The sequence below is a fragment of the Lampetra planeri genome, chromosome 36, assembly GCF_965212315.1.
Source record: "Lampetra planeri chromosome 36, kcLamPlan1.2.h2, whole genome shotgun sequence".
Classification (NCBI taxonomy): Eukaryota; Metazoa; Chordata; class Hyperoartia; order Petromyzontiformes; family Petromyzontidae; genus Lampetra; species Lampetra planeri.
The window spans coordinates 663,316-685,650 of record NC_136142.1 but is presented as its reverse complement, the minus strand read 5'-3'; the positions used below and the strand labels follow the sequence as shown (position 1 = coordinate 685,650).

The following is a 22,335-nucleotide window of genomic DNA, read 5'->3' as shown; positions in this document are numbered from 1 at the left end:
CTGCCAGAGACGTCCCGGCGGTGACCGCGGCTCCAGTCGCCGCCTGGCCACGCGCAGCCTCAGTCCCTCCATGCCGCCAATGTCCCATCAACGCACCCCCTGCTGCCCGCAGACAGCAAACGCCTGCATGACGTCACGCGCGAGCGTGGGTTACATGATGTTTCGCGCGAGCGTGGATTACATTACGTCACGCGCGAGCGTTGGTTACACAATGTCACGCAATGTCACGCGCGAGCGTTGGTTACATGATGTCACGCACGACCACGGGTTTACATGACGTCACGCGCGAGCGAGGTTTATAACGGACGTCACCACTCGTGTGGAAGCCAGGAGTTGACGAGCAGCTGGGAGCGCGGCGCTGGGTGAGGAGCGAGCGAGTGACTGGGTGAGGAGGGGTTCTGCCTGGGTGAGGGGGAGTTCTGCCTGGGTGAGGGGCGAGCGAGTGACTGGGTGAGGAGGGGTTCTGCCTGGGTGAGGGGGAGTTCTGCCTGGGTGAGGAGGGGTTCTGCCTGGGTGAGGGGGAGTTCTGCCTGGGTGAGGGGCGAGCGAGTGACTGGGTGAGGAGCGAGTGACTGACTGGGTGAGGAGGGGTTCTGCCTGGGTGAGGGGGAGTTCTGCCTGGGTGAGGAGGGGTTCTGCCTGGGTGAGGGGGAGTTCTGCCTGGGTGAGGAGCGAGCGAGTGACTGGGTGAGGAGCGAGTGACTGACTGGGTGAGGGGGAGTTCTGCCTGGGTGAGGGGGGGTTCCGCCTGGGTGAGGAGGAGTTCTGCCTGGGTGAGAAGCGAGCGAGTGACTGGGTGAGGGGGAGTTCTGCCTGGGTGAGGAGGGGTTCTGCCTGGGTGAGGGGGAGTTCTGCCTGGGTGAGGAGCGAGCGAGTGACTGGGTGAGGAGCGAGTGACTGACTGGGTGAGGGGGAGTTCTGCCTGGGTGAGGGGGGGTTCCGCCTGGGTGAGGGGGAGTTCTGCCTGGGTGAGGAGGGGTTCTGCCTGGGTGAGGGGGAGTTCTGCCTGGGTGAGGAGCGAGCGAGTGACTGGGTGAGGAGCGAGTGACTGACTGGGTGAGGGGGAGTTCTGCCTGGGTGAGGGGGGGTTCCGCCTGGGTGAGGGGGAGTTCTGCCTGGGTGAGGAGGGGTTCTGCCTGGGTGAGGGGGAGTTCTGCCTGGGTGAGAAGCGAGCGAGTGACTGGGTGAGGGGGAGTTCTGCCTGGGTGAGGAGGGGTTCTGCCTGGGTGAGGGGGAGTTCTGCCTGGGTGAGGAGCGAGCGAGTGACTGGGTGAGGAGCGAGTGACTGACTGGGTGAGGGGGAGTTCTGCCTGGGTGAGGGGGGGTTCCGCCTGGGTGAGGGGGAGTTCTGCCTGGGTGAGGAGGGGTTCTGCCTGGGTGAGGGGGAGTTCTGCCTGGGTGAGGAGCGAGCGAGTGACTGGGTGAGGAGCGAGTGACTGACTGGGTGAGGGGGAGTTCTGCCTGGGTGAGGGGGGGTTCCGCCTGGGTGAGGGGGAGTTCTGCCTGGGTGAGGAGGGGTTCTGCCTGGGTGAGGGGGAGTTCTGCCTGGGTGAGAAGCGAGCGAGTGACTGGGTGAGGGGGAGTTCTGCCTGGGTGAGGAGGGGTTCTGCCTGGGTGAGGGGGAGTTCTGCCTGGGTGAGGAGCGAGCGAGTGACTGGGTGAGGAGCGAGTGACTGACTGGGTGAGGGGGAGTTCTGTCTGGGTGAGGGGGGGGTTCCGCCTGGGTGAGGGGGAGTTCTGCCTGGGTGAGGAGGGGTTCTGCCTGGGTGAGGGGGAGTTCTGCCTGGGTGAGAAGCGAGCGAGTGACTGGGTGAGGGGGAGTTCTGCCTGGGTGAGGAGGGGTTCTGCCTGGGTGAGGAGCGAGCGAGTGACTGACTGGGTGAGGGGGAGTTCTGCTTGTCGCTGTCTCCGCCTGTCACCGGGTCTGTCTCTGGGCTGCGGTGACGCAGTGTTCGCGACCTCGGCCAACCAATATCTGAACCGGTCCTGGGCCTCCCCCTGAGGTCGGCTCAGCCAGAAATGAGCACTGTACTGTGTGCGGTGTGTAAACAACAGCGCTGTGGAGACGAAGGCGGCTGTGGGTGGTGCTGGCCACGCCAACCACCCCCACAGTCTGTTCATGGATCATACAGATGGGGGGGGGGGGGGGTTGATGTAAATGTTGTGTATTTACTCTCCAAGACACCCGTGTGCTGTACTAGTAACGAACTTGCACGTTCTGTTTACGTGACAAACCTTACTAATTGGCTGTGTCGGGTGGTGGCGGGTTTAACGACACACATCTAGGCGATATAGCCCAAAAAAACTGTATCATGGAGTATGTTCATGGATGATGTCGGGGAGCGGGTATCTGTGTTTGAGCGTTTCCTCGAAGCGCACCTAGCCTGGCACAAGCGCCGTGGTGACGTCGGCTGTTATTGTTGTTGGGGAGTGTGCGCGCTGTAATAGAATACAGGCGCCTCTGTGCGTGTTTGTGATTGCGTGTGCTGTGTGTGTCCATGTGCGTCAGCGGGTTACGTATCATGTGTCCATGTGTACACGCGCGTGTGTGGTTTTAATTGGCACAGTGGGATCTGTCCCATGACCTGCACCTAGCCTGGCACGCCTGGGTCTGTCCCGTAATTTCCTCGTCCCAGCGGTGAGAGAGCCTTCCGCAATTCGCGTGAATGTCTCAAAGCGCACCTAGCTTGGCACAAACGCCGTGGTGACGTCGGCGCCGCTTCGTGGCGAACGGCGGCCCTTGTGTTTGCCTGTGCAGTGTGTGTCGTGTGTTCGTGTACACGGGCGGGTTGGTGGTGTGGCGAGCTGCGTGAGTGAGAAGTGGGAACAGAAACTGATGGGGCTGGCGGTCTCCCACGTTTAGTTCCGGACTCGCCACGCCACCCGCAAAGCGATCGACCTGGTCACTGATCGGAAGCTGAGCCTGGTTAGTGCTTGGATGGGCAATCAGCACGCATTAGGGTTGTTGTTGTCGTAGTAGGGCTATACGACTACATTCACAACAACGAAATGAGTTGGCACAGTAGGGGAGCACAGATGGCGCATCTACCGGTCATCTCAGTCAGTCATCCCATGGCACTTGGGTCTGTTGTTTAGACCTGCCAGCTTCTCCACTTCGTGTGGCCTCACGGTGCACCTCGCCTGGCACCAGCGCAGCGGTGACGTCACCGCCACCTCGTGGTGAGCGGCGGGGGTTGTTGTTATGACGACATTGTGGACAGCAGAGAGGGCTGTGCAGCAAAGCCCATTGTTGTACAGTACTTGTTTGCTTCCAATCTTTACCAAACCCGCACTGACCAGCGCGGTGAAGTATGGTCACAATAACCCCCCACGAACCCGGAAGATGCCAGGAGGCCCTCGGTTAGCAGTGGATTAACAAAAGCTGAGTGTACGTGTCCATGCGCAACAGTGCGGGGTGCGTCTCGTTGCGTAATTCCATATTAATAAGTTGTGACTGTCGCCAGGAAGTCAGTGAATGCTATGCGGATGTTGTTGCATTGCATAGTCTAGCTGACAAAGAAATAGTCCTCAACATTCCTGGGGTTCAGTGTTTATGCTGGAGGCTTCGCCTGATCGTCACCTTTAGGATTGCGAGAATGCAACGTTAATGCCGGAGGTTGCTTGGAGATGAAGCATCGTGTCTGGAACGTCCGTAACGCATCAGGTGCGATGTAGTGGCCACTGCACTGATCTTGTTTTGTAAAATGTGAACGCTTGTGGAGGCGGCGTGCTGAGAAAAACCAAATAGACAAAGATCCCCCATATAGCCTGAACATACTTTTTGGGGAAAGTGCTGTTAGCGAGCACCTATGAAGGCCGGCACGGCACACGAGGGAGTATGTGGCCAGCACCACGCCCGGCCGCCTTTGTCTCTCCAATGGTGACGTTTACACACCACACCAGGTACAGTATTCATTTGAGGCTGAGCTGACCTATGGGAGGCCCAGGACCGGTTCAGATAATCGTTACTGGTGTAGGCCGTGAGCGGGATTCGGACTGAACGCCAGGTTCTTAGCGCAGAGCACTATCCACTACACTACCGCTCTTCAGTGCTTAGCAAGATCACCTGGTCACACGCAGTCACCCAATAGTCGCCCCTGCTCTATGTCCACACTGTTGTAAGTCCACCCTGCTGTGTTACCCCTGTTGTCTCTTCTGCTAACAATCGCCCTGACCGTGCCATTGTTTGAACCACACAGTTGTTGCCACTGCAAGGACGTCCGGTTGAGTTGGAGCACACATTTATTGGAGGCACCAGCGTGATGGCAAGGGGCCGGGCGAGCGGGTAGCGCAAGGGTCGTAAGCGCGCGAGCTAGCGGCATGGCGGAGAGCCGGGCCGGTGGCGGGGCTGCCACGCCGGTGCCGCTGCGGCGCCTGGAGCCGGCGCTCAACAAGTTCACCCGAGTGGCCATCCCCACCGACCTGGAGCGCCTGGCGCGACACCAGGCCAACATCGAGAAGGTGGGGAGGCTCGCACCCCAGCACCATCGCACCCCAGCACCATCGCACCCCAGCACCATCGCACCCCAGCACCATCGCACCCCAGCACCATCGCACCCCAGCACCATCGCACCCCAGCACCATCGCACCCCAGCACCATCGCACCCCAGCACCATCGCACCCCAGCACCATCGCACCCCAGCACCATCGCACCCCAGCACCATCGCACCCCAGCACCATCGCACCCCAGCACCATCGCACCCCAGCACCATCGCACCCCAGCACCATCGCACCCCAGCACCATCGCACCCCAGCACCATCGCACCCCAGCACCATCGCACCCCAGCACCATCGCACCCCAGCACCATCGCACCCCAGCACCATCGCACCCCAGCACCATCGCACCCCAGCACCATCGCACCCCAGCACCATCGCACCCCAGCACCATCGCACCCCAGCACCATCGCACCCCAGCACCATCGCACCCCAGCACCATCGCACCCCAGCACCATCGCACCCCAGCACCATCGCACCCCAGCACCATCGCACCCCAGCACCATCGCACCCCAGCACCATCGCACCCCAGCACCATCGCACCCCAGCACCATCGCACCCCAGCACCATCGCACCCCAGCACCATCGCACCCCAGCACCATCGCACCCCAGCACCATCGCACCCCAGCACCATCGCACCCCAGCACCATCGCACCCCAGCACCATCGCACCCCAGCACCATCGCACCCCAGCACCATCGCACCCCAGCACCATCGCACCCCAGCACCATCGCACCCCAGCACCATCGCACCCCAGCACCATCGCACCCCAGCACCATCGCACCCCAGCACCATCGCACCCCAGCACCATCGCACCCCAGCACCATCGCACCCCAGCACCATCGCACCCCAGCACCATCGCACCCCAGCACCATCGCACCCCAGCACCATCGCACCCCAGCACCATCGCACCCCAGCACCATCGCATTCAACCGAGGAGATTCAGTCGCTCAATTAAACACCCACTCAACCGCTATGTTAGCCACGTAATGACTGCATGAACTCGGGCTCAAGATAGCCACCATATTCATCCCCAATAACTTAACCGCTCAGCCACTCACTCAATATCCACTCAATTACCACAGAGACCCACTCAACCAAAAAGGATAAACCTCTCAATTACCCTCCCAACTATTCAATTTTCCATTCAGTCATTGCAGACTTAACCACCACACTCAAAAACAAGGCCTCGACACAACTACCACTCCCAGCCACTGCACTCAGCCACGTGACTCAACCACCACTCGGCCACCACACGGAGACGCATCACACCTGCCTCTCAATGCCATGCTACGCTACCCGAGTTCGATTCCCGCTCACAGCCAACACCAGCGACGATTACTTGAACTGATCCTGGGCCTCCCCTAATCGCCTTAGCCTCAATGAGTATTTGGTGCGGTGTGTAAATTTCACCACTGGGAACACAAAGGTCGTGGTGCTGGCTACCCACCCCCTCATGTACTGTGCTTCATGGGTGCTCGCGAACAGCACTTTTTCTAAAAGTATGTTAAGGCTGTGAGGGAGAGCTTTGTTTTTAGTGTGTCTGTGTGTGTGTTTTTTTAAAGTACAACAGCCAGCAGGACTGGAAACTGCTCCACCAGGAGCAGATCAACGCGAGCCGCACCGTGCAGGTGAGCGCACGGGACGTCAACCTCACGCCTCCACCCAGAGCAGGCGCAACGAGGAAACTACAAACCACACAACCTCCCCCATGCACTCGCACACTCCCGCACTCACACACGCACTCACGCACTCGCGCACACACTCACGCACTCACACACGCACGCACACATGCGTGGACGGCGCTAGCCACCAGCAAAACGCGACGTGTGCTGAAGCAGTTGTACAGCAGCTTCTCCACTCTTAGAGATTATCAGTGCAGTGTATCTGTTGTCCTACATGACAACCATGTACCCATTTAAATGGGCGTATGTCATGGTATATTGGACAAAATCCGTTTTGCACTCACGGTACAAGCGTTGAATATTGCTTAACATGTAATGTTTACGATTTGTGCAATGTATGAATGTTACCTTGGAGATCATTTCTGTGGCTATGGTTCACGTGCCTACTATGCTTGACCAGAGACCTGGAAAACGTTCAGTGAGAGATGAATCTCTGGTGGGGCCCATGCACGACAAGCCAGGGCTCGAAACCTGTTTGAGGGCGGCAGTGGGGTCATTGACGAGAGCACGGTTCGTCACTCCTGTCGACGAGGCCCATACTGGTGGTGACCTGGCTGTGGCTCTGCCGTGTGCAGCAGCTGCAGTTTAACGTGCGGGAGATGGAAAAGCTTCGTTTGCTGCTGCGCACAGCCGACGGCGCTGCCTTCGAGCACATTGTGCAGCCGGCACGCGACCTCGCTTCCTCCGCCATCGCCGCCTTCCTGCGCGACCCTGCCACGAGCTGCCCCCCCGCGTTCTCCTCGCTGCCGCCCTGCGACGTGCACGGGCGCGACGAAGGATGGGAAGGAGCGGCGTCCAGAATGACGCGCTCCACCAGCGACTTCACCGGTCAGCCTGCGCGTTCGCACGTGGGGGTCATTTGACCACCCTTCGCCACGCCGGTCAGTGCGAGTTGGCAAAGGCGGGGAGCGTAGACTTCGTAGTGCAGTAAAGTACAACAGTGGAATTTGCTGCACTGCCTTCTGCTGACTCGTAGCCCCGTAGCAGTCTAAAATGCCGCTCGGTCACTTTGTTACTGACATTGGGTAGAGGCCGTAGGTCGCTTATTATCAGCATCGTATGTCCCCGGTTCTCTCGTGTCTGAACGAGCCCTTAATTGACTCTGTGATTGACAGACTGACTCAAAGTAAAACCACATGTTTATAATGTAGACACAATTATAAAGATGATGACGAATTTTGCCAATTCCTTCCTTCCTTGACCGAGGCGCTCTCTAAATAACGCAGCGTCACACAGGGTGTTTGCGAAGTTTCATTCACACCGCGTCCGTCCGTTCTGTCCGTCTGTCCGTGTTGTCGACAGAGCTGCTGGTCCGCGGCGACGTCGCATCGGGGCCCACGGAGGGGGCAGGGGAGCGAGGAGGGCCACCCTCGACGCCCCCCTCATCGCCGCAGCTGCAGGATCAGCTGCTCGCGCTGCACGAGATCCCACAGGAGGAGGATGCGTCCGAGTCGTGGGAGCACCTGTGCGAGGTTGCCCCAGAGTCCCTCGCTTGTCGCCATCGCTCTGGCCTGAATGATGACAGCGGCCTCCACTGAGCAGTGACATCACGTGGCCCTCATTGTCCACGTTACAGAACATGTGCACTAACGGACCCTTTGTCAATCCGCTGCTGGATACTCCCAATGCCGCGTGCGGTTTGGGGATTATTTGACCATACTTCACCACAGTGTTGGTAGGTGAAGATGGGGATCATTGATGTGGGAACACAGGCGTGCGTTACAACACTGCCCTCTGCCACCAACAACATAGCCAAGAATGATTTTGTGATCAGCCTTCACAACAAAGCACTGCAGTAAATCTCCGTTGAATTTACGTCGCATGCAAGAGTTAACATCTCTCTTCCTCTCCCCAGGAATTAACGGAGCTGAACTCCCTGGTCACCGACTTCTCGTACATGGTGCATGTACGTGCAGAATTCCACCATCTCACTCTTAGCGCTGTGCCACTCTAGTGGGACTTTGTGTGTGTGTGTGTGTATGCCACTAAGCGCCACTGCACCTCACCTAGCACTACCACCACACACCACTTAGCACCACCACCATACACCAGCCCGCACCGCCTTGCACCACCTCGTATCACTGTAATTATTGCCGCTCGAGTGTTATCTCGCACTCTGCATGTGTGAGATGAATTCGTGTCATCTCGTGATGAGAACAGATCATGAGTGGTTTTGTCGCCAAGGCCGATTTAGAAGTGTTGCTTCGCATGTGCTCCTCAGAACCAGCAAGAAACCATCGACTCCATCGAGGACAAGTTGGAGATGGCCTCTGACAACGTACGGCAAGGAACGAAGCAGATCGGCAAGGTCCGTTCCGACCACTCGCTCACCATGCCACTCGCTCACTCGCTCACCCACTCGGTTGTTGACTCGCTCACCCAGTTAACTGCTCGCTCGCCCAGTATTCACCCGCTCACTCACTCAACCACATACACACTCGCACGTCCAATCGCTCTCAATCACCCACTCTCCAATTCACTCACCCATTCACACACCCTTTCACTATCAACTCCCCTCTCATATGCCACAGGCAGCCAAGTCTGGGACGGTGATGCTGCCGGTGGCGGGGGCGGTGCTGGGCGGCATCCTGGGCGGGCCCGTGGGGATGCTCGTCGGCTTCAAGGTGGCGGGGGTGGCGGCGGCGCTGGGCGGGGGCCTGCTGGGCTTCACGGGCGCCCGTGCGTTCCAACGGCATCGGCGGGCGCGCGTCGACGCCCAGCTCCAGCAGCTATCGAGCAGCTGCCCCGAGCTGAGCCAATTGCAGCAGTAGGGACCCCGCCAGAACCTGCCGGCTCGCATCTGGGGTGTGCCTACTCGCCCGATTACTCGCTCACCCACTGGTTCATCTGCTCGCTCGCTCGCCTACCAGCTCACCCACCTACCTACTCGTGCACCTACCAGCTTGTCTGATCAACCCCTCGCTCGCCTACCGCATCACCCGCTCGTCGGCTGCTGCTCCATGGTGGCCCCATTGCCCCGTGCATTGCAACACCCGTGGGCACCTCCTGCAGAGACTAGTGCCCATATCGAACGCGCTCGACTTGCGTGGTGATGAGGGAGTTTTACACTCGAGTGGTGACGACCTTGCAGGCCCCTCGCCTGGGGTGCTTGCGGACGAAATTTTTGACGGCGACAAAAATAACGTGAAGACTTGTTCCGCCGCATCGTTGGAGGTTTTACGCTTTAATCAAATCTATATTCGCGTGTTCAGAAGCTCAGGCAATCTGTTTGCGTTCTTCATCGCTGAGCCACTCAGTGCGGGGTTCAAGGTTCAACACGACACGGTAGGTTTTGTGGGAGTTGACCAAAGCCTACCCAGACTCGCACACCCACCATGCCCACGTGCGTCTGTAATGAACACATTTGGGAGTACATACAGTCCTCCGCACGTGTTATCGGCATTGTTGATGATTTGTTTGATGGAGCCGCCCTCATTTACGCTGGGTTCGTCTCGGAGCGCTTTATACACAACAAGTCATTTACATTTAACTCTTTTAAAAGGGCACCCCCAGTAGGGCACAAGGTCATTCAGCACCTTGGCAGCATTCGGCCATTAGTCTGGGAGTAGGGGGACAATGATTTCTGCTGTGTAATCCCAATTGAGTAGTTTGCAGGTATTTTTTTTTATTTTGGCCGTGACGCCGGCACGAGGGCCGACTCATTTTGAATGAAGTCAGGGAATCTTTAATGTCTCCTGTGAAGCAGACGGCGCATATTTTACAATGACGACACCTGCATTGTGAATCGGGGCGGCCTGCCACATCGAACCGCGGCGAAGGCGCTGCCGCGGGGCCGCGTCTCTGCGCCGCGGTTTGGCCTGGCACGAGGGCTGTCTCTGCTCGGGGTCACTGGGTCGCGGTCGTGTTACAGGGAGACCTGGAGACCAAGTAGCCAAGGGCATATTTTGTCCTCTCTGTATTTGTTAAAACTTCGTTTCTGGTGCAATTCACGTTTTGAGTTTTGGGCGACGACAAGCTCCCTATCCATAGCAATGACGTCAGAGGGCCCTGTCGTAATCGCCTTTCCAGTAGGTGGCGACGTGGTAGCGAGCGAGCGAGCGGTTTCGGCCACTGACGCGCGGGCGGGCCTCGTGGTCACAGTGGCGGCGACTCTCGCTCTGCCACCCCGGCGTGGTGTGACGCGTTCGTGTTTCGTGCACGAGCCTGGGGTGTGGATCGTGACCACCGCGGGGTTGTGTTCGTGTGCTCATTTTCTGGGTTTGTTAATTTGTTTTTAACATTATTGGTGCAAGTGCCCAGGCGGAGTGGAGGTGTGCGTTTATGGTCACCAGACCGTAGCGTCGTGCCGACTTCAGGGCAACTGGTTGCATTGCTTAGTTTTGAGCCGAGTCCGGTTCGGTGACCGAGGAATGATTCCGGCACCTGGCACGCCACGCATCCATCACTGTCGACCGCTCCCTCTGGCTACTCGTCACATGCCACCTAGCGCAGCCGACCACACAATATTTCTGCACCCGATGCACCACATGCCACATACGTTTCGCTATGGCTGTCGCTGCGCGTCATGTGCTTCCTCCAGCCGACTGGCGGCTCAGAAGATTGTTGAATGAGAAACATAGCTCTGTGTAGGAGGGGCAGGGTGAGGCACGCACGCGCGTGGGTGCCCTCTCTCCGCAGCCACGAGAGGGCGCCCATCCGTGCCCACTGGTTCGCCCCGTGCCATGAGCTGCATGAAGCACCAGGCGATATGTACGCGTTTGCTTATTAACAGCAGTGGGGATGAAGTCGACAATATCAGATGTTGGTTCTGACCGTACCGCTCTGGATGCTGCAGAGCTCGTCCGACGTTTGAGAACTCACGTTGTTTGATCCTGGCGAGTGCGTGGATGGGAGACTTGCGAATTGCACGCGTGGGAGACTTGAGCCGGGGTGACCAGACGGGGGAGTACAGGACGATTTTTGGAATTGCAGAGCTTTGAGTGTTGCGTGCGTGCGTGGGTTGGTTGCCTCCCATACGAAGCCAACCACAAGATGAAATTGGAGCCTCACGGAAATGAGTCTTAAGACTCAAGTTTTTCTTTGGAAATAAAGGGAAGTTTTTTAATTATCGTCCATGTCAAGTGGCAATGTTATCTCGGGGCCTGAGCATTCTTAGCGCTGCACTCTTTCATATGCAAACCGTGTTGCTTACATGCAAGGTATTGTTGCCAATTGCCTTCAGTGACGAAGAGACGTGTGTGCTGGGAGGGTGCAATAGAAGTTGGCTGCTGAAAATGTTGTGGCGGTTTTGTAAATGTTCCCAGTGATTCTGTAAATAATGATCTTGTATCGCCACTGTGCCAGCCACTTCTACATTTAGAATAAAAACTAATTAAACGTCACAAACGTGAGAATCGAGTTTCTAGCGGATCTCAATACACAGAATAATTCGGCGTTGAAAAAGGGTTCATGTAGGAATCATTTTTTTTGTTGAAAATGCACTGGTGGACGAAGTGTGGCGAGTGGATGTGTCAACGGAGCCGTCGGCGTGTGGGTTGACTGTCGCTGTAGCGTGAGCCGCCGCTGGACTGGGGAATGCCATCTTTATTAGGCTTAGAAAGTTGACAAGACCGTCAAAACCAATTTGAAAATGCGTCATCTCTAACCTGGCATCGTTTCTCCTCGTGGCAATTTGTGGGAGTGTCGAAATTCGTGACAATTCATTGGAGCAGCACCGCAATTACAATATGTACAGGACAGTGCCTCTACAAAAAGAATTGGTTCTTGTAACCACGATTCGATGTTGTGCATTGCTGAACACCTAACGTGTCAATATATTCTGCTCTTATATCACGTGGGTTAGGGTTTTATCTGCACCTGTGAATAGATGGTAAACACCAAAGTCCCAGAGAATTTTTATTCCAACGGGTACACAAATGTTTAAATATGGTTAACACAATCATTAATTGCCATCATTATCAGCATCACATCTTCACCACGAGTAAATAATCCTCACCTGGAATGAGGTGAAGGCAGTGGTTGTTATAGTCCATCATTTAGCCCCCACGACGCAATAATCTTTAGCGACTGAAACGGTGAATTATCCAGTAGCCCAATCTTGTGAATTAGGTCACAGGGTCTTTAATGTCTGCTTCACAGCTTACAATGTGCTTTGGTAATTCCGTGCGGCATTGAGTTTTGGTAAACATGGAGATACTGTATGGGAGGATAGGGATGGATGTCACAGCCACTACTATAAAGGAAAGGCACAAAGTGTAAACAATTTGGGAACATTACCATTGATAATGCTTGCATTGGGTATCCTGTGACATCCGTGAAAAAGAGCTTTATAGCTCATTGGATTGCTCCAGTATAAAGATTCTGATTTTGATTTGTGGGGGTCACTACCCTCCAGTAGCAGTGCCCTAAGCCAACCACTTCAAAAGATTGTGTGTCAGCCAATAGGCCAACCACATCTCCTTAGTAGCCAGGTTACTGACCCCACATTAGTGTTTCGTGTCACCATGTCCTCACTTAACGGTGGGCCATACTTTCAAAGAAACTTAACTTTGAACATTTAACATTTTCTACAAAAACAAACTATGAAATACATTTCACTTTTGTCTCTTTTTCCACCAACCTGCTCTTGCCTAGAACTTGACCAAAAAAAGTGTCTCAGATGGGTTTATTACAAGGCCCTGGGGAGTGGCAAAGATATGTCACGTGACGTTGGCCAAGCCCAGGACGTGGAAATTATTGCATGTAGAGACAGGAGGTCGTGTCCTCTGTGGCCTCTCTGTCCAGGGATGCTAAAGACCAACCTATGTGTTTTGTCTACTAAGTGCATACGCTATCAGGAGGCCTGCACATTACAAAACGTTGTTTAAAGAAACGTATAAAAAGGACGAATGTTTATAGAGCGAGGAACGTTGAGGCCGGACGAGGAGTCACCATTGACTCCAGCCGATGTCGTCTTCTTGCCCAAACACGAGGAAGAAGGCGAGGACCGTGCTGAAGAGGACGGCGTTTCCAGCCAAGGTGAGCCCGCACGCGCCCCATTTAATCTACAGGCGCACGTACACAGACAGACACGCGCGCCTCAACACAGGTCGTGTGGATGTGGCGATGCGCGCGGGAGTGTAACGGATGGCGCGCTGCACGACGAACAAACTCGGCGACCCGAGTTTGATTCCTGCTCACAGCCAACACCGGTGACCAGTTCTGGTCGACTCTCAGTCGACTCAGCCTCAAAGGAGTACCTGGTGCAGTGTGATGTGGGTTAGAGGTGTGTGGTGTGATGGGGGTTACAGGTGTGTGGTGTAACTGGTTGCATTGTTGATAAGGGCGTGTGATGTAGGCGCTTATGGTAGTGATGTTGCTGGTTGCGTGGCGATGACTGGCGGTGGTTGTAGTGGAGGCGATGCCCTACTACGCTTGCGTGCGCGAGGATGATGGGCAGCCCAAACGCGCTGGTGACGGCGCCGGCGATGAAGAACAGGGTGATCTCTCGCCCCAAGCTGCTCCCTGTGTCCGAGTCGCGACCTACACGGCGCCACAGCAGCTCCGGCACGGGCGCCAGCGCGTGGAACGGCAGCACCAGCAGCGGCCAGAACACGCTGGGGGCACAGGCAGACGCACGGCGCCTGCGTTAAACCCGGCACGGCCTTGCGCCGTGGTGTGTGTATAAATTTAGAGTGGTAGTGTGGGTGTAGGGGAGTGGTAGTGTGGGGAGTGGTGGTGTAGCGGTTAGCGCGCTGCGCTCTGAACCTGGGGACCCGGGTTCGATTCCCGCGCACAGCCAACACCGGTGACGATTATCTGCACCGGTCGACTCAGCCTCAAATGAGTACCTGGTGCGGTGTGTAAACATCGCCACTAGGGAGACAAAGGCAGCTGGGCGTGGTGTTGGCCACCCACCCCCTCGTGTGCCGTGCCAGCCTTGAAAGGTGCTCGCGAACAGCACTTGCCCCTACAGTCTGTTAAGGCCATACGGGGGATCTTTGTCTATGTAGGCTGTGTGTGTCTGTGTGTATCTGTAGGCTGCGGTCACTAAAAGGCATTGTTTATATTGTTGTAAGTTGTGTGGGGGGGGGGGGGGCGAGGCACGCTCACTTGTACATGGGCAGGGCACAGGCGAGGCCCAGCAGCACGAGGCCCAGAGCCCCTCCGAACGACAGCCCGAGTAGAGCTGTCAACAGACACAACAACAACAACAAAGCTGGGTGACCATGAACATCGGGGCTTCGGGAACCGTGTCGTGAAGTAGAGCAGTTTCAGGGCGCATCATGATCAGGACTCCTTGAACTTCTTTCGCACCATACGTAGCCGACCAGGGGGAAGGACAACAAACTAAACACAGAGGAGTTCTGAAGAAACGAGTTGATCTTTGACACTGCACGTAGTGGCACAGATGACGATGCACTGAACACATTTATGCTGTACATTAATTATAATGCTACTTGTCCCATTGTTGCAAGTGATGCAATACAGACAGGAATGTCGCTTGTGGTGGGATAGTGTGGGGCTCTCTGACAGCGTGGGAAGGGTAGGCCAAACACCCTCTTGTACAGAGGGCCTTGGAGGAGAGAGAGGGTGTTTGGGTACTCGGTTTGGAGATCTCCAAAACGCCACGGGCTCGAGACAAAGACCAGGTCCTGGAAGTGACACCGCAACAACCGGGACCTCTTCCTTACTTGCCTCTCTCACCACCACAACCACCACCGCCACCACTATCATCACGACCACCACCATCATCACAAGAACCACCACTATCATCACAACCACCACCACTATCATCACAACCACCACCACTATCATGACAACCACCACCACTATCATCACAACCACCACTATCATCACAACCACCACCACCATCACAACCACCACTATCATCACAATCACCACCACCACTATTATCATCACAACCACCACTATTATCATCACAACCACCACTATCACCACAACCACCATCACAACCACCACCACTATCATCACAACCACCACCACCACAATCATCACAACCACCACCACTATCACAATCACCACCACTATCATCACAACCACCACCACTATCATCACAACCACAACCATCACCACTATCATCACAATCACCACCACTATCATCACAGCCACCACCATCGCAATCATAACCGCCATCATCACGGCCACCATAGTAGCAAACATTATCACTCCCATCACCAAAACCACCGTCATCGCAACCACCACCATCGCAATCACGATGACCACCATCGCCGCCGTGGTCGGTGACCGCAGGACGTGTCTCCGTGTGGAGGAGGAGGCTTCGCCATTGTGCTCCTCAAAGTTGAACTCCACACAAGTTGGGCGACGGTCGTCGTCGTCGTCGTCTGCGATACTAAATTAACTCGGCAGCACGGAGCACGACTCGGGATAGAATCATCCACTTCTACTGCCCAACACGGTCAGGGGAAGCGGTGATCCACATTGCACCCCCCCCCCTGTCCACACGCAACGACGACGAGGAGGAGGAGGCCAACAAAGACGCAGAGCCCGGGAGTGGGGACGGAGACACGAGAGAGAGAGACGCAGATTCTGCCCCGCCATGGAGAGCGAAGCCTCCTCTCACCTTTCATGGCCATCGCGACGACCCGGGCAACCCTTCTCTTCCGCACACAGAATACGCCTCCTCCTCCCCTCTACGGATCAGCATCATCCACTCCTCCTCCTCCCCCCCTCTACGGATCAGCATCATCCACTCCTCCCCTCGCCCTACATCACTCCTCCTCCCCCTGCAGATCAGCATCACTCCTCCACCACCACCTCCCCTCGCCCTACGTCACTCCTCCTCCACCACCTCCCCTCCACATCTCTCCTTCTTGCTCCCTCCCCCTCCACATCACTCCTCCTCCCGTCTCCCCCATGCCTCCCCCCCTCTCTGATACTCGACGCGGACCTTCCCTCGATCGCCGCCTCCTCCCGGCCACATCATCGACAGGCGGCCACCTCTGCCCCTCCACTCTTGTTACTTCCCGTCTCCCACAGAGAGCCCCGTGATCCAAGCCCATCCCTGTGGGGCCCTTCGCTTCGTGATTCGCGTTAAGAATGGTTTCACTTTTCGATTTAAAGCTTTCGTGACTGCAGGGATTCATCTTTTTGGTTCTTTCGGTAAAGTCACGTTGGACGGGGAAGAGCGCCTTGACAAAATAATTTGCATATCAAGAAGAATTTAGCATCTTTAGGGTAAATGCAGATATGCGATTAGTACAACTTGTACTAATCGCATATCACAAGTAGTACTAATTTCCCATAAATATGCTAAATTCCTCTTGATATGAAAATTATTTTGTCAAGGTGCTTTTCCCCCTCCAACCCAGCTTAAATAGACGTTCCAAGCCTGGGGTGTTTCATTCAGACGCTGTCTTCTCGACAGACCTGTTCTTCACCTGAGGACGGCTGCTTGCGTTGTGGCCGAAACGTCGTGAGAATTATTTGATGTTTTATTTTTATTATTTTATTATTTCCATTCTACGTGACTTTACCGAAAGAACCAAGAAAATGGTTTCACTCTCAGTCTTGCTCTCACAGTGCAGACGCACAATCAAGGATCACTGTAATACAAAAAAACATCACTCACCACTTTAAAAAAAGACCCACCATCACCATTATTCTAAAACCATGGCCACCATCACCCTCCTGCCTCAAACTATTGCAATTAAAGGGAGTCATTGATCGAAACGCCTCATGTCGTACTTGTCAGTGTTAAGGCGACGGAGTTGTTACTGGTGAACGTGTCGACGTTGTTAATTGTACCGCGTGCAGCGCCATTGCCGACGCAGCAGCAGCATCATCAGCTGGGCCGTGGCTGCAAGACGAGCCCCGTGGCGCTGGCACCGCAACCCGCTCCGCCTCCTCCTGTCCCTGGCGATGGACGCGGAGCTGCCGCTCTCATCCTGGGAGGACGAGGACGAGGAGGCTGCCGCTCGGCGGGGGGGGGGGACGGGGCGCGCCTGGGCACCAGCTGATGGCCCTTCCATAGCGCGTCACGAAGGGCCATTGCCCAAAACGTCGCCCATTCTATATTTGGTTTCCCTTTTAAGGCCACACGAAGTGTTGTTGACGGATATGTTCAGTTTGTTTGTGAATGCAAACATTAAATGCCACCAAGAATAAGGGGCCGTCCATAAATGACGTCACGCACCTAGGGGAGGGGGTCAGACATTTGTGACGATGGGGGGGGGGGTTGAGAAATGTGACGTCACATCAAAATGCGCAACTTTAAATAAAAATAGACAACACGTTCTACTTAATTAAATAGACTTTTTAATAAATGTTTTCTCCTACAACATCAGAGTGCAGCGCCACATTAAATACGCACTACAATGACAATAGTTTAAGGCGATTTGAAGCATGTTTTATTTTTTTGAGGGGGGGGGCAGAGCTTTATGACGTCACATTTGAGGGGGGGTCTGACTGTGACGCCGTGTGACGAAGGGGGGGGGGTCAAAAATCGTCCATAATCGCGTGACGTCATTTATGGACGACCCCTAACATAAACGTGTGTGCGTGAGGTAATGCGTTAGAAGAATGTTCCACGCGCCTCTCGGCGTGGCCGCTCCGCAGCCTCCTCCTACCCCGGGCTAAGATGGCCGCGAGGTTTACATATGGCGGGAGAGGGGGGGGTCCCGTAGTCACGTGGTTGGTATGTGGATCACGTGGTTAAGCTGGGTGGAAAGAGGGGAGGGGGGGGGCACGGTTGGGCGAGCACGTGGTTTGGCGAGGCGGGGCTCGCCCGCGTCACGTGACGTGGTCCATCTGCTGCTCCGGGAGACGTGAGGAGGAGCCGCCCCGCGGTCGCCATCGTCCCCGGTCTCTGCCCCCTGCGCCTCTCACCCGCCTCGTGCTGCCGCCCGCCATGGCGAGTCAGTCGCAGGGAATCCAGCAGCTGCTGCACGCCGAGAAGCGCGCGGCGGAGCGAGTGGCCGAGGCGCGCAAGCGTGAGTCCAGCCAACAGCCGTGGCAACAACCACCACCACCTCCATTACAACCATAGCAACCACCACCACCTCCATTACAGCCATGGCAACAACCACCACCTCCATTACAGCCATGGCAACAACCATCACCTCCATTACAGCCATGGTAACAACCATCACCTCCATTACAGCCATGGCAACCACAACCTCCATTACAGCCATGGCAACGACCACCTCCATTACAGCCTTGGCAACCACAACCTCCATTACAGCCATGGCAACCACAACCTCCATTACAGCCATGGCAACGACCTCCACCATGACAGCCATGGCAACCACCACCTACATTATCACCATGGCAACTATTAAAGGGCTGCTGATGTAATTATGGTGGTAGTACTGCTTCTGATTGCGATGGTTCTCGTGGTGCTGATGATAATGATTATTGTGGTCGTAGTGTTGCTGCTGCGATGGTGATGATTCTGATTGCGCAGGTAATGGTATTGCTGATGCTGATTGTGGTGGTAGAGTTGATGATGATGATGTTGGCACTGGCCACCCCACAGGCAAGGCTCGCAGGCTGCGTCAGGCGAAGGAGGAGGCACAGGCTGAGATCGAGCAGTACCGGCAGCAACGCGACGCAGAGTTCCGGGGCAAGCAGGACACGGTGACACACGCTCTGACACGCAGTGACATGCTCAATGACACGCAGTGACACACTCAATGACACGCAGTGACACACTCAATTACACAGTGACACAGCAAGCAGGACGCGGTGATGGTCTCATTGAAGCATTAATAGGCGTAATGTGGTGTAACATAGTGTTTTACTTGTTTTAGTGGTTGTGATTGTGGTTGCGTGTGGTCGTTTTGTTGATTGTATTTTGTTGGAATTATGGATGTTGCAATTGTGATTCTGGATGTTGTTTGTGATTTAATTGAGGTTGTGATTCTGATTGTAGATGTGGTTGTCGTTGCTATTGTGGATGTTGCGATTATTGTTTAAGAGTTGTTCGTAATTGTTTGTGATTGTTGTGGTTCTTGTTGTGGTTCTTGTTGTGGTTGTGCAGGTGCTGGGCTCCCAGGGAGATGTGTCGGCACGCATCCAGGAGGAGACGCGTGGCCGGGTGCACGCGATGCACGCGCGGCAGAGAGAGGCACGCGACCCCGTGCTGCGCCGCCTCCTCGCCATGGTGTGGGACGTGCGGCCCGAGATACACGCCAACTACCGCGGATAGCTCACCACATTCACCACACTCACCACACTCACCACCACTCACCACACTCACCACCACTCACCACACTCACCACCACTCACCACACTCACCACCACTCACCACACTCACCACCACTCACCACACTCACCACCACTCACCACACTCACCACACTCACCACACTCACCACGACTACCGCGGATAGCTCACCACACTCACCACTCACCACGACTACCGCGGATAGCTCAACACACTCACCACACTCACCACACTCACCACGACTACCGCGGATAGCTCAACACACTCACCACACTCACCACTCACCACGACTACCGCGGATAGCTCAACACACTCACCACACTCACCACACTCACCACACTCATCACACTCATCACGACTACCGCGGATAGCTCAACACACTCACCACACTCACCACACTCACCACGACTACCGCGGATAGCTCACTACACTCACCACACTCACCACGACTACCGCGGATAGCTCACCACACTCACCACACTCATCACGACTACCGCGGATAGCTCAACACACTCACCACACTCACCACACTCATCACGACTACCGCGGATAGCTCAACACACTCACCACACTCACCACTCACCACGACTACCGCGGATAGCTCAACACTCACCACACTCACCACACTCATCACGACTACCGCGGATAGCTCAACACACTCACCACACTCACCACACTCACCACGACTACCGCGGATAGCTCAACACACTCACCACACTCACCACTCACCACGACTACCGCGGATAGCTCAACACACTCACCACACTCACCACACTCATCACGACTACCGCGGATAGCTCAACACACTCACCACACTCACCACTCACCACGACTACCGCGGATAGCTCAACACACTCACCACACTCACCACACTCACCACGACTACCGCGGATAGCTCAACACACTCACCACACTCATCACTCACCACGACTACCGCGGATAGCTCAACACACTCACCACACTCACCACTCATCACGACTACCGCGGATAGCTCAACACACTCACCACACTCACCACTCACCACGACTACCGCGGATAGCTCAACACACTCACCACACTCACCACACTCACCACGACTACCGCGGATAGCTCAACACACTCACCACACTCATCACTCACCACGACTACCGCGGATAGCTCAACACACTCACCACACTCACCACTCATCACGACTACCGCGGATAGCTCAACACACTCACCACACTCACCACGACTACCGCGGATAGCTCAACACACTCACCACACTCACCACTCACCACGACTACCGCAGATAGCTCAACACACTCACCACACTCACCACACTCACCACACTCATCACGACTACCGCGGATAGCTCAACACACTCACCACACTCACCACTCACCACGACTACCGCGGATAGCTCAACACACTCACCACACTCACCACTCACCACGACTACCGCGGATAGCTCAACACACTCACCACACTCACCACACTCATCACGACTACCGCGGATAGCTCAACACACTCACCACACTCACCACACTCACCACGACTACCGCGGATAGCTCAACACACTCACCACACTCACCACTCACCACGACTACCGCGGATAGCTCAACACACTCACCACACTCACCACACTCATCACGACTACCGCGGATAGCTCAACACACTCACCACACTCACCACTCATCACGACTACCGCGGATAGCTCAACACACTCACCACACTCACCACACTCACCACGACTACCGCGGATAGCTCAACACACTCACCACACTCACCACTCACCACGACTACCGCAGATAGCTCAACACACTCACCACACTCACCACACTCACCACACTCATCACGACTACCGCGGATAGCTCAACACACTCACCACACTCACCACTCACCACGACTACCGCAGATAGCTCAACACACTCACCACACTCACCACACTCACCACACTCATCACGACTACCGCGGATAGCTCACCACACTAACTACTGGGGGGGGGGGGGGGCGGGGAGATAGCTCACAACACCACACGCACACCACAGACAGCATGGCACCATACCTGATGAAGAGCCAAGTCGTGTAAATGTCTATTAGTGGCCTATGTGGCCGATTGTGTTGTTATTATTATTGCTGTTGTTAATGCGGTTTCGTGAGCTGGGAAGCTTGAGCATCCAGCATCCTGCGAGGAGCCCACGTCACGCAAATCTAACGCCGATTGCGCGGGGAGGCATCTGATGGCGTGGTGACGAGCAGCCAGCCTCAAGTTTCTCCTTCCCCGACAAACGAATCCTCGGTCCCTGACCTCCGCTTTCCTTAAAATCAAAGTGGACTTCTAGAACCTGAACAGCGTGCAGGAGGGAACCGCATCGCTGGAGCCCAGTGCGGTGGCGTGCATCCCAGTGTTGCCGGGCCCCCCGGGCTCGTGACCGCACGTGTAGCCCCGTGTCAGTGTTACCGCTCGGTTCTTGCATGCGATGGCGCTTCATTTGTCGCGAGATTAAAGGCAGCCGAGCTCAAATTCCCGCGGCTTCCCCGTCTCCACCACGTCCCCCGTGCGCTCCAGCGACTCGCGGCGGTGTCCTTCACTCAGTCCGACGTGAGAGTCACTCTCTTTGCCCAACGAGGCAAGTTGTTACTGCACGCAGGGTGGTAACGGCCCCATCCGACAGCCAAAGCGGTCCTCTTCCTAAGCCAGTCGTGAGCGAAACTGCATTAGGCGACTCTGTTACGGGTCTTCGTGATCCGACTGCATTTCTTTCAGAATATTGATTTATTCTGGAGGAATCCGATGAGCTACGCAGCTCTTTGTCACAGATGTCCAAGGATCCACACATTGCTGATGAGACACAAAATGTTGAATCTGCCCCAGAAATTTCCCTCAGAACTGCTTTATGGAAAACATTGCTCCAAAACTCCCATTGGCTGAAGGGACTAACAGACCCCTGTCTGTTTACTTATGTTTAGTTTTGTAATTGCCGACAATCTGCCAAGTCAGCGCACGCTAATTTCTACGCTTTAAAATTAGGAGCGTCGTCTGCGGTTCTT

The 22,335-nt window shown here is 55.5% G+C and overlaps 3 protein-coding genes across 6 annotated transcripts; 2 read left to right on the top strand and 1 right to left on the bottom strand.

Annotated features, from left to right (window-relative positions):
* The first annotated feature begins 268 nt into the window (after window positions 1-268).
* Window positions 269-11,532, top strand: LOC144730670 (syntaxin-17-like). 4 transcript variants are annotated; one of them, XM_078611344.1, is made up of 8 exons: window positions 269-362; window positions 4,200-4,461; window positions 6,059-6,124; window positions 6,754-7,006; window positions 7,481-7,650; window positions 8,034-8,084; window positions 8,400-8,486; window positions 8,710-11,532. In XM_078611344.1, exons 2-8 carry the CDS (start codon window positions 4,321-4,323, stop codon window positions 8,947-8,949), a joined length of 1,008 nt encoding a protein of 335 aa, XP_078467470.1. In that variant the 5' UTR covers window positions 269-362; window positions 4,200-4,320; the 3' UTR covers window positions 8,950-11,532. The 4 variants fall into 4 exon arrangements, with proteins under 4 accessions (XP_078467470.1, XP_078467469.1, XP_078467471.1 ...); XM_078611343.1 differs by having other exon boundaries at window positions 277-385; XM_078611345.1 differs by lacking the exon at window positions 269-362 and adding an exon at window positions 1,632-1,658.
* A 489-nt stretch (window positions 11,533-12,021) lies between these two features.
* On the bottom strand, window positions 12,022-15,838 carry LOC144730678 (leptin receptor gene-related protein-like). The gene is made up of 4 exons (XM_078611359.1): window positions 15,723-15,838; window positions 14,231-14,306; window positions 13,548-13,734; window positions 12,022-13,182 (listed from the first exon to the last, which is right to left on the bottom strand). Exons 1-4 carry the CDS (start codon window positions 15,733-15,735, stop codon window positions 13,066-13,068), a joined length of 393 nt encoding a protein of 130 aa, XP_078467485.1. The 5' UTR covers window positions 15,736-15,838; the 3' UTR covers window positions 12,022-13,065.
* Window positions 15,839-17,839: 2,001 nt separating this feature from the next.
* Window positions 17,840-21,808, top strand: LOC144730679 (V-type proton ATPase subunit G 2-like). The gene is made up of 3 exons (XM_078611360.1): window positions 17,840-18,090; window positions 18,636-18,736; window positions 19,140-21,808. Exons 1-3 carry the CDS (start codon window positions 18,009-18,011, stop codon window positions 19,305-19,307), a joined length of 351 nt encoding a protein of 116 aa, XP_078467486.1. The 5' UTR covers window positions 17,840-18,008; the 3' UTR covers window positions 19,308-21,808.
* The last annotated feature ends 527 nt before the right edge of the window (window positions 21,809-22,335 follow it).

What these genes read in the sequence shown, in the direction of transcription:
- LOC144730670 (XM_078611344.1), top strand. Translation starts at nt 4,321, where the DNA reads ATGGCGGAGAGCCGGGCCGGTGGCGGGGCTGCCACGCCGGTGCCGCTG. An exon ending in ACGCGAGCCGCACCGTGCAG is followed by an intron (nt 6,125 to 6,753) that starts GTGAGCGCACGG and finishes TGCCGTGTGCAG; the next exon opens with CAGCTGCAGTTTAACGTGCG. An exon ending in CGTGGGAGCACCTGTGCGAG is followed by an intron (nt 7,651 to 8,033) that starts GTTGCCCCAGAG and finishes TCCTCTCCCCAG; the next exon opens with GAATTAACGGAGCTGAACTC.
- LOC144730678 (XM_078611359.1), bottom strand. An exon ending in TGTGCCCTGCCCATGTACAA is followed by an intron (nt 13,735 to 14,230) that starts GTGAGCGTGCCT and finishes CTGTGCCCCCAG; the next exon opens with CGTGTTCTGGCCGCTGCTGG. An exon ending in TCCTCGCGCACGCAAGCGTA is followed by an intron (nt 13,183 to 13,547) that starts GTAGGGCATCGC and finishes GTGCGCCTGTAG; the next exon opens with ATTAAATGGGGCGCGTGCGG.
- LOC144730679 (XM_078611360.1), top strand. Translation starts at nt 18,009, where the DNA reads ATGGCGAGTCAGTCGCAGGGAATCCAGCAGCTGCTGCACGCCGAGAAG. An exon ending in AGTGGCCGAGGCGCGCAAGC is followed by an intron (nt 18,091 to 18,635) that starts GTGAGTCCAGCC and finishes GCCACCCCACAG; the next exon opens with GCAAGGCTCGCAGGCTGCGT. An exon ending in TCCGGGGCAAGCAGGACACG is followed by an intron (nt 18,737 to 19,139) that starts GTGACACACGCT and finishes GTGGTTGTGCAG; the next exon opens with GTGCTGGGCTCCCAGGGAGA.